This window comes from Montipora capricornis, chromosome 2, assembly GCF_036669925.1.
Source record: "Montipora capricornis isolate CH-2021 chromosome 2, ASM3666992v2, whole genome shotgun sequence".
Lineage (NCBI taxonomy): Eukaryota > Metazoa > Cnidaria > Anthozoa > Scleractinia > Acroporidae > Montipora > Montipora capricornis.
In genome coordinates this window covers 9369757-9384756 of record NC_090884.1, presented here as the reverse complement: position 1 = coordinate 9384756, position 15000 = coordinate 9369757, and the positions used below count along the sequence as shown (strand labels likewise).

Here is a 15000-nt window from a genome sequence, read left to right as displayed (position 1 = left end):
TAATTTTGAAAGGCTTTATTATGTTATGCCCATTTCTGAAAGATACCAGGATGTCATATTTGGCAACTTCCAAATAATGGATCTCCTCAGTAAATTCAAAAACATCAGATATAATGTATCTGTTAATCAAGAGGGGTTTCAACTTGGTATTTACCACTTCGTCAGGGCTTAGTTGTAGGTCCTGATAGATGATGTTTTTTGTGTCTACAAAGACTATGCAGGTGGGCTAGTCTCGTTCTTAAATCGTTAATTTGGAGAAGTTGACTACTCCATCTGCCTGAAAGGTTTGAGTCTATCCCATTTATGGATGTTGTTCTATTTACTGTTTTGTTCGTTTTCCTGTCAAGGTTGATTATCAATGATGACTTAAATTGTGGAACTATGTTGCCCTACATCAAGCGAGCTGAGAAGGTCAGGTTTTTCAGTAGATAATTTTTACATTTTTACTTAATCTTTATCTGTTGACTTATTTGTATTTTGTACAAATTTTAGTGTAACACACTGGAATTTTGAACATTCTGGTGCACAAAGTAGAAGTCATTTTTGAGTTGGCCTGAGTATTTCCTGTATGATGTTCTTACATAATACACAAATATCATTTTATCCACTGAATTTTTCATTTTGCTCTTGTTGTAAAGCAACAAATACTTGCCTCCCTGCAATGCCTTTGTATGTCCTTTTTTCTGTAAAGGAATGTGTGCTGTTTAAATCTTGAAACCCTGTAGTGTACTTACTGACATACGGGTATTCAATTCAAGAAAAGTTTTCTTTATCATTGACTTGACATCTTATACAGAGTTCCTTCATTAACTTTAACTTTTTGAGCTTCTCAATAAAAATTACCTGAGTGTGGACATAAACTTATTAATAATAAGTTCACAATATTTTTGTGTCTGTATTGTATCAAATTTACAATCGTGAGGCAAAACCAGGAGTTTGAAAATCTCATACATCAGTGCTGCTCATACTGTAGATGTTACTTATATGGTTTACCTCTGAAGGAAAGAAATGTTTTATTTGCACTTATCTGCACAATTTATTATAAGGAATTAAAATTTCAGACAACCTCAACAGTGGCTTCCAAAGAAATCAAATCAGTGGCTTCAAAATTGAACCGAAATCAAGTCAAGGTGGCTTCCCACTGAAGCTGCTTGAATTTTCCAGGTGTCTCTTTGAGACAATTGCTTAAATTGTCCTGATAAGTGCAAACGTCACTTTCAATCTTACGGTTTACCTCTGCTTACTCATAACACAAGTGTTGCTGTTGGCCTACTGGTAGAGCATCTGGTAATGTCTTTGTGGGGGATAAATGGTTGACACAACCTAGCAGGACTAATCCTCACAATCTTTAATTTAATAAGTGAGAAGAAATTGTTGCTTAAATTTGTAATGATGTTTACAAATAATGGAACTTTTTACATTCAATAAGGATGATCCAATGCTCAGCTAAGTGAGCCACTGGTGTGAAAAGAAGGAAATCTTTTTTTTATGAGTGCTTTCTCAGTGCTAAATGATAATCATAGATTTTTTAGAAAAAACTTTAAGAATGACCAGTGTTTTCTCTTAAAATACAGGATGGTTTTGGAGTACTTATAACAAATGGAAATGAAAACTTTGGGTGGGATGAAAAGAAAAGAATACCTATCAGAGTGAGTTTTGATGGTGGGGCGTTTTGATCAGTCAAGTGAACAACATAGAAAAGCATTCAGAACATTTCATAGTTGTCAAGATCAACTGCAGTGAACATGGTTTTTCACAATTATTTTTGAAAGCATTATGGTAATAAAATATTAATTACCCCATGGACACCTCAAACCTCCTTGGACGCTCCCAGTGGATGAGTAAAAACATCTGGCCCCAGTTGTTCAAAAGGTGGATAGCGCTATCGGGCGGATCGATAAGTCACTATCCAGTGAATAAGTAATAGCGAAATCAATTGCGCTATCCAATGGATAGTGTTATTCACCTTTTGAACAACTGGGGCCTGGCGTTAGACAGAGTAAAATCTGTTAAGTCTCACTCCCAGGGATCAATGGGTTAAAAATCAATAACTTTTTATTACTCTTTTGCACTTCACACTTTTAACCTTCCATTGGCAAAATTAATAACCAATAACATTAACCTGGTTATTGCCTCCTGGGAGTGGGACGTAATTAACCAATTCACTCCAGTGGGGTTCCCCATTGACGAGTAAAATTGTCTGGCATTAGACAGAGTAAAATCTATAAGTCTCAGTGGCACTTACAGGAGTGAAAGGGTTAATTAAGGTGGCTCAAACCAGTTTTAAAAATTTGGAGGGAATGTGTTATTAGAAAGATTAACTCTACAACACTGTTTCACTTAATGGCAATGTTGTAGTACCAATAATTGCTTAACGAGATGCACATATTAATATGACATAATATATTACCATGGCAACAAAAGAACCATCCAAAAATGCCCTATGCCCTACGCCCTCTGCAAAGTTTTCAAAAATTCCCTGGAGCGGATTCAGAGCCACCTTAAAACTTTTTTTGAAACTGTGTAGATGGCTATAAATCTGCTCCAGAGAATTTCTTTAAACTGTGCAAAATTTTTTTCCTAGCCTGCTAATCATTCTCTTTCAATAAAAAATGGGGGGTCACCGCATTCGCTTCTGAGATTCATGCATTTAAAGACAACATATAGGCTGTTTTTAGATGGCTCTTTTGTTGCCATGGTAACCTATTACGTCACATTAACGAGTGCATCTTGTTAAGCATCTATTGGTGTTTCATATGGCATCATAACATTACGATTGAGTAAAAGACCAGATGATTTTAATATTGTCAAGTCGGAGCATCCTACGGCACCTGAGCAGTGTCTGAATTGGTTAAAGGTACAATTCTAGCTTTCTCATTGGTTCACTGGGTCTCGCTTATCAGCCATTATACCTGCATTTGACCTTATATGAAAATGAATGTGGCAAATGTCGCTCAGCACAAAAGTTTTGGCGCCCAGAATTCATGTCACTTTCAGGTCTTTTCTTCAATTTAAATAAAATTTAGCAAAACCGAAGGTTGAGAATTTAATAAAACAAATATTCCATTCGCCCTTGTTGTATACGAGATTGGTAATAGCTAAATTGGCGCTATGTGCCATGTTGGCTATTTACCATCTCGTATCCAACACGGGCTCATGGAATAATAATTATTGTTAATTATTCGTAGTGCTCTCATACCAACGACTTATTTAGTTTGTAGATTTAAGTCTGATTTCTTTCTTTAAGGGGAGTGAATCTCCAGAGAAGCATTTCAGATATGTTTGGGAGAACTTCATTTCTAAAGCTGCAGCTGAAAAAATAGTTGTTGTGGCCCATAGCTATGGAGGAATTGTCATTGTGAATGGGGTGAGTGACACTTTGTGTTTTCAAAATTTATACTATTAATTTACGAACGTCTGCTTGCTTTGAGTCCACATGGATATTATTAAGTCTCATTAAATATTCAAAAGGAGAAATTTGTCTACATGACTGTGAAATCCATTGAACATTAATATAATAAAAAAGCAGCTGCACGATTTTCATTTCTTGTTTTGTTTAGGTAGTGGTGTAGTTTTATGTAAAAACTTGCAGCAGTGTTTTATTGGTTTACACCCAGTAAAACATGCGCTGTGAGTTTTTTGAACAGCTTGAAAAACATTCAAAGAGCGTGTCCCTGGAGTCTGAACAAAGGTTAAAATTGTGAGAGGAGAACATTAACATACAAAAAAACAAGCTATGCCTTATTAGTATGCTTTATATAGAGAATTCTGGTGAGGATTGTTTTAGCAGTTAAAGCTCGTGCAGGTGAATTGAATTATTAATGAGTTTTAAAAAATGTAATTTATTATACTTTATTGATTGCATAAAAGATAATTAGCTTTTCTGTACAGTGGTATTGTTCTGTTGTTATTATTACTTGTATATTAATTTTTGAAAATGTCTTAAATTTGTTCCAAGATTTCAAGTGATAATAATAATAATAATAATAATAATAATAATAATAATAATTTTCTGTTGTAAGAATGACATTGCCATTCTTATTATGTTAATGCTGTAGCTCTTGTGGATGTTATACTGAGATTACACCAAGGGAGCGAGCCACATCCAATGGCCAATTGAAAGGTCCCTGGAGTCTTTCTTTCTCAGATCTCAGATAGAATCTGGTTTTCATTAGTTCTGGGCAACAACCAGTTGTCTAAGGAAACCAAGAAGCATCCTTCATTGTACATTCCTTTCCTGCCTTCATTTCCAGCACTTTTCTAAGAATTCTTGCCGATCCCGACAGTACAGATCTCTGAATCAGTTCAATGGATGTGTCTACACCTATGGTCCTCAGATTTTCTTTTAACCTCAGTGGTCTTGTTCCGAATACCCCTACCACTATGGGTATCACCTTTGTTCTTACTCCCCACATCTTTCGAACTTCTCTCGCAAAGTCTTGATATTTTTCTACTTCCTCACCCTTCCATCTTCCAGGATTGCCATGTCTATAATTTGGCAGTTCTTCTCACTTTTGTCAATGATTAATAAATCTGGTCTCCTAGTCTCAATCTCATTATTATTATTATTATTATTATTATCATTATTATTATTATTATTATTATTATTATTATTATTATTATTATTATTATTATTATTATTATTATTATTATTAGAAGTGAAGCATTTATCAAAAATATGGTAAAAATTTCATTTTAGATTTTAGAATTCAACTTTTAAATCAAAATATTGTGCCTAAATGTATATTACCATTGATAAATGAAGATTTCCTTAATTATAGTATTATAATAATTATTTTTCAGCTTCAAAAGTGTAAGGGACTTTTGGACAAGGTGAAAGCTGTTGCATTCACTGACTCTGTACACAGTCTTCCACATCAGGGAGGGGACAAAACATTACTAAAATGGATGAAAAAGGTGCGGTTTCTAGAAGTAACAGTGCATAAGTAAGTACTGTAATCCTTTCACTCCCACCGGTGCTACTGTTGACAAGTAAAATTGTCTGACATTGGCCAAAGCAAAAAGAATTATGGTGTACTTGCTGGAAGTGAAATGGATTGATGGGGACTAAAAAAAAAGGTTATTGTTTTTGCTAAAATTAAAAAGCCGTTAACATAGACAAGTAAAATGGTTTGCCGTAAGCATAAGACAGAGGTTCTTGAGAGCAAAAGGATTTTGACAATTGGTTACTTCTTTAGATTACATATACATGTTCATACATGCAAAATGCTAAATTGTAGTATTCAACCCTCATGGGACTGATCACACAAAAGGAAAATCCTTCTTATAAGGACTCAATATGTCCTTATTGACTAAGCGGGAGGGCCGGACGTGACAATATTTGGCCCAAGGTCAAGGCTTATTGACCGAGTGCAGTGAGATCCATGCGCCATGACCGAGGCCAAATATTTTCCCATCAGGCCCAAACTAAATTCAGTCAATTTTATGATAATTTATGGGCTTTTTATGAGCACTCAGAATGTCCTGGTCAAAACACACATAGAGCCCATGTTGCTGTAGATCTCCTAATCAACTCATTGAGTGTGAATGATGTTTAGTTAAAACAAAAAGTAGAAACTCCAGTTCTGCACAAACTTGATCTGGACACAAAGCTGTTGCCATGGCAACTGTATAATAGGTGTCATCATATTCATTGGCTGATAAGCATTATTGGTGCAAAGTTTGAAGAGAACTGCTGTAATATTTCTTAGGATTTTCTAGATTTTGTGATTTGTTTTGCTGTTGGAATCACTGATGATGTCATCAGTGTTTACACAAAAACTTTAATGAGAACACCATGTTCCTTTTAATTATTCAAATATCTTTCAATTAGGCCTTTAAGCAAAAGGTATTAGTGTGACTCTCTCACACTTTTGGATCTTTCCTTTAAGATTTTCCATTGTTTACAAATCACTAAATCAGATTACATACTTCATTGTAAGATCAACGCAAACAGAAAGATGTTTCAGGGTTAGGGTTAGTTATTATCTAATGTTGTCCTAAATACATGTAGTTATTAATTCTGAATTCCTGCAAAGCTGTCAAATTCTGCAATGTGCTGTAGCCTTGTTTTTCTCAAATTGTTGTTTCCTTTTACTGCATTTGTAGAATTCACGCAACTGGATTTCGTCGGATCGTCCTCTGGATTCCCCTGTGGAATCTGTGTTTAGAGGAGCAGACTGTGATATGGTATCTGCTGGTAAGACGTTTACTCTTAATAATGTCTTTACAAGGCTGGCCCAGTTACCCAATTTCCTTAAATCGTAAATATCTTAAATCACAAAAACTTGTAATTATTGGCTGGTGTTCATAGATGTTTAGAACACATGTTTCAAACAAACCAAACTTATTTTAAAACTTTGTACCTGTTTTTTGTCCAAAAAAAAATGCCCCAAAAAATCCACATGCGATCAAAAATGAGCATGCAGTACGAAACACTTCACACAATCTCAATATCAGCCAATCACTATTGGGCATAACAAAAAATGGAAAAGGGGGCTATAACACAAGCTTAAGACCTGGAATAATTATTGTTACTGCAGAGTGGAATAATTTTAACTGCTGAAAAGAGTAGAAACCCTAATTAACTTTAATATACTGTGTGACAGTGCACACTGAGAGTTTATTTTTGTGGGTTGGTGATTTTTCATGCTTTGCTGGAAATTCAGAATGGTGCTTTTAAACAGAAGTGACTTTTCATTTACTTGAGTGCATTCAATCAATATGAACCGTTGGTTTTAAATGAAAACAAAGAAAACTAATAGTTTTGTTGCCTTTCTTCTGAACGAAATGCACACTTAAAGAGAAGGCTATTTCTATGAGTGACTTTACTTACAGAATTTTGCAGTGAAGTAGACTTATTTTAAATTGGTAATTTTTTTGCAGGATTTTTTTTTTGCACACCACAGAAACAATAATATTGCGACCGCAAACATTAGAAATGGCAAAAATGTAGTGGACGATCATCTTTCTCAGGGTGATTGTGTTCTGTTTCTTCATTGTTAGGTACAGAAAGACACGAGCTGACTTCGCACTTTGCATTTGATTCGGTTTTCAAGTTCTTTGATGAGAGGCTCAGTGCACAAAATGAGCCAGATATCTCAGACAACCAAGAGGAGGCATCAAAAACCCAGGCAGATGAGGCATCAAAAACCCAGACAGATGAGGCATCAAAAACCCAGACAGATGAGGCATCAAAAACCCAGACAGATGAGTCATCAAAAACCCAGGCAGATGAGGCATCAAAAACCCAGACAGATGAGGAGAAAAGTACAGAGCAACCAACCTCTGAACAAAATGGTGCCTCAGAGAATAAGCCAGAGCCTACTCAGGGCCAAGAAGAAAGTGAACCGATGGAAGTTGACAGTAGTCTTTAGTGACTGAAACAGAGAGAGAGAAATATTGAGACCCCTATCCTTGGTTATTCAAAAGGTTAATAGCCCTATCCACCTGATGAATCACGGGCCACTGGATTAGTGCTAATGCTCCCCATTTGAAAAATCACTAACCTCCAGACAAGTTCTTCCAAAACCAATAATAATTATTGAGATATCCACCAATGCTTGTGATTTATCTGGTGGAATACTTAAACCAACCTTGCAATGACTGGGGCCCGTTGATAAAATCTTTGTTTTATCAGAAGCAAATGACATTGAAGCGTGTTTACAACTTGCAGCTCTTTTCCTTGGAACAAAGCTGGGAATGTTTGGACAACAATAATAATTACTTTATGCCCAAATATGGACCAAAATAAGATCAAAGCTGCACGTGTGAGAAAATGTATGAACTGTTTTGCATTTATACTAAAAACCCCAGCTCTGAACCAAAGGTAAATGCTTCTGGTTTTATCAGAATCTCAAGCGTTTTACTCTGGTTCAGAGTGGGGTTTTTTTTTAGTTTAGAAATTCCCTTATTTGGATGTAACGTAGCTCGTGCATTTTCCTGTGTGTGCAACTTTGATCTTGTTTTTGTGCATATTTGGGCATAAAATTGGTGTCCTAAAATCCACAGCTTTGTTGCAAGGAAACGAGTTACAAGTTACACGCTTCAAGGTGATGTGCTTCTGGTTTTATCTAATGCTTGGGTATATGATTCAGGGTCTGAAGTCTACCTTAATAAAAGGTGGCGAAATACGAGATACAAAAAACCCTAAACTTGGCGCGCAACATTGTTTCGTTGCAAGTTTGGGTCGATGTCTCCCGTTTTTCACCTTGCATGATCAACTTGTCGCTCAACAAGAACATTTGTTGCGGGTTGAAGAAAGTTGTTGCAAAAAGTAGAGAGTGGGTCTACTCTGAGCAACAAATTTTGGCTTTTTTGTTCGTTTGTCATCGAGCTCACAGCTTGTCCCGCAACAAATGTGCTCGTGTACTAGCAAATCAACCAATCAGCGCCCTGCATTTCTTCAACCCGCAACAAATGTTTTTGTTGCGGGTCAAGTTGATCACGCAAGGTGAAAAACGCAAAACATCAACCAAAACTTGCAACGAAACAATGTTGGGTGACAAGTTGAGGGTTTTTGTATCTCATCTTTCGCCTCCTTAAGTGAAGCATCAGCAATTTTTTAATTGAGGCCATACCTAGGTTTTCTGTATTTTGCCTGTTTATCAACAGAATTCTTTGCTCTTGTTAACCCTTTCAGGCCCGATAGTGCCAAATGGCACTTATAGATTTTACTCTGTCTAACGCCAGACGATTTTACTCGTCAATGGGGAACCCCTCGGGCCTGAAAGGGTTAAAGCAACAGGATAGCCCTTATTTATTTTCCTTTTCCCAGTTGTTTGAAGGGTGGATAACTTTGTCGACTGAATATAAGTGCTATATGCCATGAATAACTAATAATAATGTTAACTTAGTTGTTCAGTAAAAACCCAGTGGCATGTGAAAGAACCTAAAATTTAAGAACCTGTTAGGCTAAAATTTTCAATAGTTTCTTCTTTTACAAAAATGAAGGCACAGATGAAAATACAGAAAAAAAATTAGTCTAGCTTTCAGTCAGCAAGATTCAAAGAATGAACTAAAATGCATGCTAGTATTTTGGAAACTGATAAATTTACTGTATGGTTATCATCTAAACTGTATTCTACATAATTATTTAATACAGCATTATACCCATTCCATATCACATATGCCCTGCAGTAGTTATCTTTGCTGATCGCTAGTGCCCCTATCAAATTAAGAACCTAAGTAAGCTAAAACCCCACTAAATACCATTTCTATAAGAAACTATTTAGGCTAAGTAGGAAAACTCTAGGTTCTTATACGCAGGTTTTACTGTATTGGTTTTGATAGCCGATATCCACTGAAATGTCATCTATCTGTGAAATAGTCCTAGTCACCATTTGAACTCATAAACCAAATAAAAGTTATCATTTTATTCTTATATGTGGTGCTGCTCATCATCATGAAGGTTAGAAATTGTGTAATCTACAGATCTTGCAGTTGATTCTTCAAAAAATTATCTTCCAAAGCACCACACGGGTACCCAATTCAATTATCACTCTGGATACTTGTCCTTGTTTGAAAAGAACTTAAAATTAATAGAGATTCTACATGATTGTACTTTTGAAACTTGATTTCTCTACAATGCCTCAGCAATTTCCTCAACCTTGATAATTAATGTGTTCCTCGCATCGCAAAAGCTTCATACCAAAGTGAGTGGGGCCAGTTATTTAATTAAAATAACTCAAGTGAAGCCTTACTGTGAAAGAGATGTCATCAGAGAGTTGAAACAAAAGGGATACAGGGAAAGGCTACTGAAGTGTTCTTTCCATTCATTGAAACAGCAGCATATATTGTGATGTGATCATCACAGGTAAAAGAGTTAAGCAAATTTTTTTTGTGGGGGTAACCAACACTTATGCAGACTACAACCCAGTTGAATGTGTGTAGTGATCTGCAGTCCCCTGACTTCTAGCAGTCTCAGTTCAGAGTCAGTTTTGACTAAAGCCCTCAGCTCAAATGATCTTGAAGAGACTGTTTGTAGTATGTATGAGTAGTCTTAGAATGCTCACTGCGGTGTGCTCATTTTAACTTTTCATCTTCTCTGTGTCCCAGTAATTCTTTTATTGAAAGTATAGTTTCTTGGTAGTTGAACCCTTAAACCCCTGACTGATGAGTAAAATTGTCTGATGTCAGTCAACCAGTGTCACTCTTTGGAGGGAAAGTTATAACCAAAATTAAGAATTAAGTTTATGTACCTTTAAAGCTAATTATTATGGTTCTTTTTCAGACGATATTTACAAATAAGATGTGAGAAATTAAATTTGATAACTGAAATAAAGGTATAAAAGTCATTTAAAATTCTAATCAAGGGTGTGTATTGTATTTGTTCCCTTTAAAGTGACCCTGTGATAAGAAAAAATAACTTCCTTTTTTTCTTCAGAAAGTGTGTTTGCTGACTGGAAAAATTTTGACCTTTGATTTTTATCCAAAGGCCGTTTACTTTGACTGTAAGTTATGGATTTCACGGTCCTCCATTTCTCACATTTAGAACTGACCGATTGGACCTCAGAGGGTTGGATCCGGGGAAAAGTGATGTCAAAGGCTCACTAGCTTCAGCCTGTGAACAAAGCTTATTATAAATGCAAACCATGAGTTTAAAAATCTGAAAGCCCAAAACTCCCATGCTGCATGTTAATTATGTGGCGTATACACACATTGCATTCTTAAACCAGTGAGCCTTTGACACTTTCTCCTTGAACCTACTCAGGTTTCCTATTAGTGGTGCTTACTGAGAGTATCAAGTATTTATGAGCCAATGAGTCAAGAGTCAATGAAATGAAAGCTAAGATTTCAGAGAGTGCTTAGGCTTAATCACTGAAACAAGGGCCTAGGCTTAATCAATAAATTATTGCTGTATTGACTGTGAGTGTCATTGACTCATTTGACTCATAAAACATCCGTTCTCGCTTACTGAGACAGGGATATTTTTGCTTGGTATAACCCTTTGACGTCCAAACCAGCCTAAACCGGCCAGACTTAGTATTTTACTCTGTCTAACACCAGACTATTTTACTCGTCAATGGGGAACTCCTGGGAGTCAATGGGTTAAAACTATGCGGAGAAAGCAGAACCTAGCAAGTGCTCTTGGCATTAAAAAAGAAAATTGGGGTTAACCACAATTTTTCAGAGATAATTAAGCTTCAATTTGGAAAAGGCCACCATACATTGCTTTGTATTCAAAGCTTTTTGCAAATATTGTTGATTACTAGGCCTTTTTTGACATATTAAAATTGAGCTTGAAAGAGAGGTTTAGAGGACAAAGACCAAGGAAATTAGATGATTTGCAAAGATTTTTCACATTCATCCAACGTGTTTCTATCGTTTTTGTCCTCACTGCCTCACTATCAAGATGAATATTTGATATTTCGAAAATGGGCCTATTATCTTTGAAAAATGCGTGGTTACCCCTAAATTTCTATTTGGATTTCATTAACAATCGTCAAGATCTGCCTTTTCTGCATTTTCATAAACCACGCAAAAATACATTTGAATTAGTAGGCACCGTCCTTAAAGTTGCAAAGATTAAGTAACAGGTTGACTTCACGGCTATTTTGCATTGAGATAGTTCTACCAAGACATAACATACCACATACCAATGACATTTTGTCATTTGATGTATCCAGATTCTTTTTTCTTAGGGTTGATTTCACTCTATAATTAGCAGCAAGGTCTTTTTTTAACGAAACAAAAGATTAGATTTCTATCCCTGGCAGAAACGTTTGGGACTTTGTTATGTAAGGTTTTAGTAAAACTGAGTTTCCACAATGTGTGATGATGGTGATTGCTCAACTTTACAATATGGCTTGTCTTTGTAGCCGATATAATGCGCGCTCTGATTGGCTAATTGTGACTGAATTGTAGGGTATTATTATCCCGTAATGCCCACGGGCCGATTACGGGCTTGCAGAAACAAAGCAAAAGGTAATTTAAAAACCATATAATAAACTGCTTACTAACAGAGCTACAATAGCTTGAGCCATACTGGGGAATATTGGCCCTCGGTCGTTTTTGTATGGACCTCGCTGCGTTTGGTCCGTACTGCCACGACCTTGGGCCAAATGAATATTCCCCAGTACGGCCCTCGCGCTCGGTTAGTAAGAAGTTAGTAAGGAGTAAGGAAGCGTAACTCAAAGAAATAAGAATTTTTTTACTCTAGCTTTAATTCAAAATTATTTACATTTTCTTCATTATACTCTCCACAGGTCTCCATAATTATATCTGATTATTCAAATAATCTTTTACTATCAAGATCATTAATTTCATAAAAATATTTCATCAAAATTTCAAATAGTGAAAAAAGATTGTAACATAAATCTGATTTCTTCAACTTTACATCCATGGTCGTTTTACCTGAAAACAATTTCTAGTTTTACTGTGCTAGAGTATGACAGTTTCAAAAAATTGCAACCACAGAGGCCATTTTTGTTTTCCAGAGGCCACATTTTTTGGGGCTGTAACTAGGTAAGAAAATCAGAGACTTCTGTTCTTCTGGGCAGCATCCAGAGTTTCAAATGATGGCGATTGCCAGCAGTTACAAAAATGGCAGAATTTGGCTTCACTTGAAACGAGCCAGAGGTTGTATTTCTCAATGCCAACCAAACAAATTGTGGCCTTTAAAGAACACAATAAACAAAGACCTTTTAGCAATTATGTGGACAGTCAGAACACAGTTACTTGATCTGTACTGGAAAATAAACAACAATGCTTGAGTGCATTGTTCCAGGACATGTATTTTCCAGTCATTGGGCAAGTATCATTTTGATCAGTCACTTATTCCCTTTTTCAAAAATATACTGTATATACATACCACTATACATAGTGATTACCATGCTTGCATTTGTGAACACAAATATTATTTGATAGCAGTAAAATACCGTCAATTATAAACAAAATTTCAGGGAAGATTATAATGCAACAAACCAATGGTTGAAAAATTGAAAGAATCTGTTGTAAGCAAAGAACTTTGAACAAGATTAAATGTGAAAATCACATGGTCCACACCCTCGATTTAAAATGTCAAAGGCCCTGAATGACGATCTTTCCACTCGCCCTTTTATCTACAAACTTGTGAAACAAACAGATACGATAAAAGAAAAAACAACAAAGGCTAACAAAACATACTGTTGAAAACAACAGTTAGATTTAAAAAAAACATTTCACATTTACTTATAAGGATATGTTTAGGTTGACTTACAGGTAATCTTTTGGTTACCCAAAATAAAACATTTTGAGAAAATTTCTCAAAATATTTTACATTGCCACTGATAACAAAATTAATGATATGGCCCTAGCTCAGTTTGCACAAGACAAAAAAGTCATACCACTTTGCTCATTTTTCAGCATTCACACATGTTTCTGAACTTCTTGAGTCAAAATTAGACAAATGGGACATCTGCCTCTCAAACCTCTCGGATTACTTCAAATAGGTCCAAGGGTCTTGGAGTGTTTCAAATTCAATGGGGAATTTACATCTCATTGCTGAAAACTCACTTTTTGCAGACAATTTCACAATATTATTGTTACACAGAATAAGGGCCAGGATCCTGCTGACCTGAAGCCATATTCATTTCCAAATCCATCTCTTTTGTAAAACTATTCTGAAATGACCAAATTAAATCAAATACAATGATGTTGTTAAAGGCTCTGACAAATCATAAATGTTGTAGCAATATTGTTCAATTATTAAATTTTGTTATCATCAAACAATGAACGGTGAAAAAAAAAAATCAAGTTGCAGAGGATGTGCCGTTTTTGACAGATGGGTTAAGGTCTCCGATGTCGTGTTCCAAATCGTTGGAATAGTAAACAAGTACAGTGACTATTGTGTAGCCTGCTAGCATGAAGATCACTTTTAAGAGACGGTCCCCATTGGCTTCAAGTTCACGCTGGAAGATTTCAAAGAACGTGACAAATAAAAATGTCCCGGTCGCGATCCCTTGCAGAATCCCCGAGGTTAAACTGCTGCTAAGTTCAGAAGTGCTGTGAAGCACAGCAATACCTATTCCTATCCCGATAGGGCCCATGATGGAGAAAAGGAAAGCTGATTTGATGACCGTTTTCGTTTGCATCTCGTGTTGCACCAAGTTGACGCTGAGTGAAAATGCAATAATCGACTTATGTATCACAATAGCTACTGCTATCTGAACTAACCGGGTCACGTCTGTGATTAAACCGAGGGCAAGTCCTTCGAACACGGAGTGCAGTGATAAAGCGAGAATTAGAATGTAAACTCTGAAACTGGCATGTTGTCCTTGGCGACAATCAACTAGACAAGAATTGCTCGCCGAATCCACCTGACTGTATCCCTCATTTGAAGGTCGACGCTTTGGCATCAGTGGCTGTCTTTCAGATTCATTGGACCGTCCGTGGAAAATTGATGAATCGCGGAATAGTGTGTGTACGATCTGTTCCACGATTAGTACAATAAAAAAACCGGCACAAGTCGTGAACTCGGCTACAGGGAAAACCGTGTGCACATCTGCCAAGCGAAACGCCTGTTCATATTTTTCTCGTACCATCGGCAGCAAGTCAAGCAAACAGGTTGCAAAGAAAACTCCACCGGCGAAGCAGTTGCAACAGCCAAGGATACGCTGCCTCGTTCTCTGCGACCCCCGGATTTTCAGCGGAAGAAGACCGACAAGCATTGTGAGCAAAAACAAAATGGCGATTGCAACTCCTTTAGCTGTTTCATGCCGCATTTCTGGTGACAAATTAGTTTAAACTTCGTGAAAGTCTTTGAGATGAGGGAGTTTTCAGGAGAAACGTGTCCTCTCTTTGTACCAAATACACGACTTCAACACATTTGAGGGCCGGGCGGTCATCGCGTGTAGCGTCATTGTCACGAGGAACTTTGCGATAAATGATTATCATCAACAAATAATCACCAATCATCATACCTTAACCACGGGATTACATTCATTACTGGGTTGCCCAGTCGGAAAACGGGTGGAACTCAGTTGCTGTTGTTGTTTCATTTTTATTTTTACTGGGTTGCCG

At 36.5% G+C, this 15000-nt stretch overlaps 2 protein-coding genes across 4 annotated transcripts in view; one reads left to right on the top strand and one right to left on the bottom strand.

Moving 5' to 3' along the window:
- LOC138038749 (cotranscriptional regulator ARB2A homolog) overlaps nucleotides 1-10308 on the top strand; it is a 23416-nt gene extending 13108 nt beyond the window's left edge. For all 3 annotated transcript variants that reach the window (XM_068884790.1, XM_068884788.1, XM_068884789.1), the window contains 6 exons: nucleotides 348-411; nucleotides 1575-1649; nucleotides 3248-3367; nucleotides 4804-4917; nucleotides 6109-6199; nucleotides 7006-10308. In XM_068884790.1, coding sequence (XP_068740891.1) covers nucleotides 348-411; nucleotides 1575-1649; nucleotides 3248-3367; nucleotides 4804-4917; nucleotides 6109-6199; nucleotides 7006-7376 — 835 coding nt within the window. In that variant the 3' untranslated portion in view covers nucleotides 7377-10308. The remainder of the gene's footprint in view (nucleotides 1-347; nucleotides 412-1574; nucleotides 1650-3247; nucleotides 3368-4803; nucleotides 4918-6108; nucleotides 6200-7005) is intronic.
- Nucleotides 10309-12131: 1823 nt separating this feature from the next.
- Nucleotides 12132-15000, bottom strand: part of LOC138038754 (zinc transporter ZIP3-like) — a 3015-nt gene continuing 146 nt past the window's right edge. Inside the window, exon 1 of the mRNA XM_068884796.1 lies at nucleotides 12132-15000. This exon is cut by the window's right edge and continues 146 nt beyond it. Coding sequence (XP_068740897.1) covers nucleotides 13731-14702 — 972 coding nt within the window. The 5' untranslated portion in view covers nucleotides 14703-15000 and the 3' untranslated portion in view covers nucleotides 12132-13730.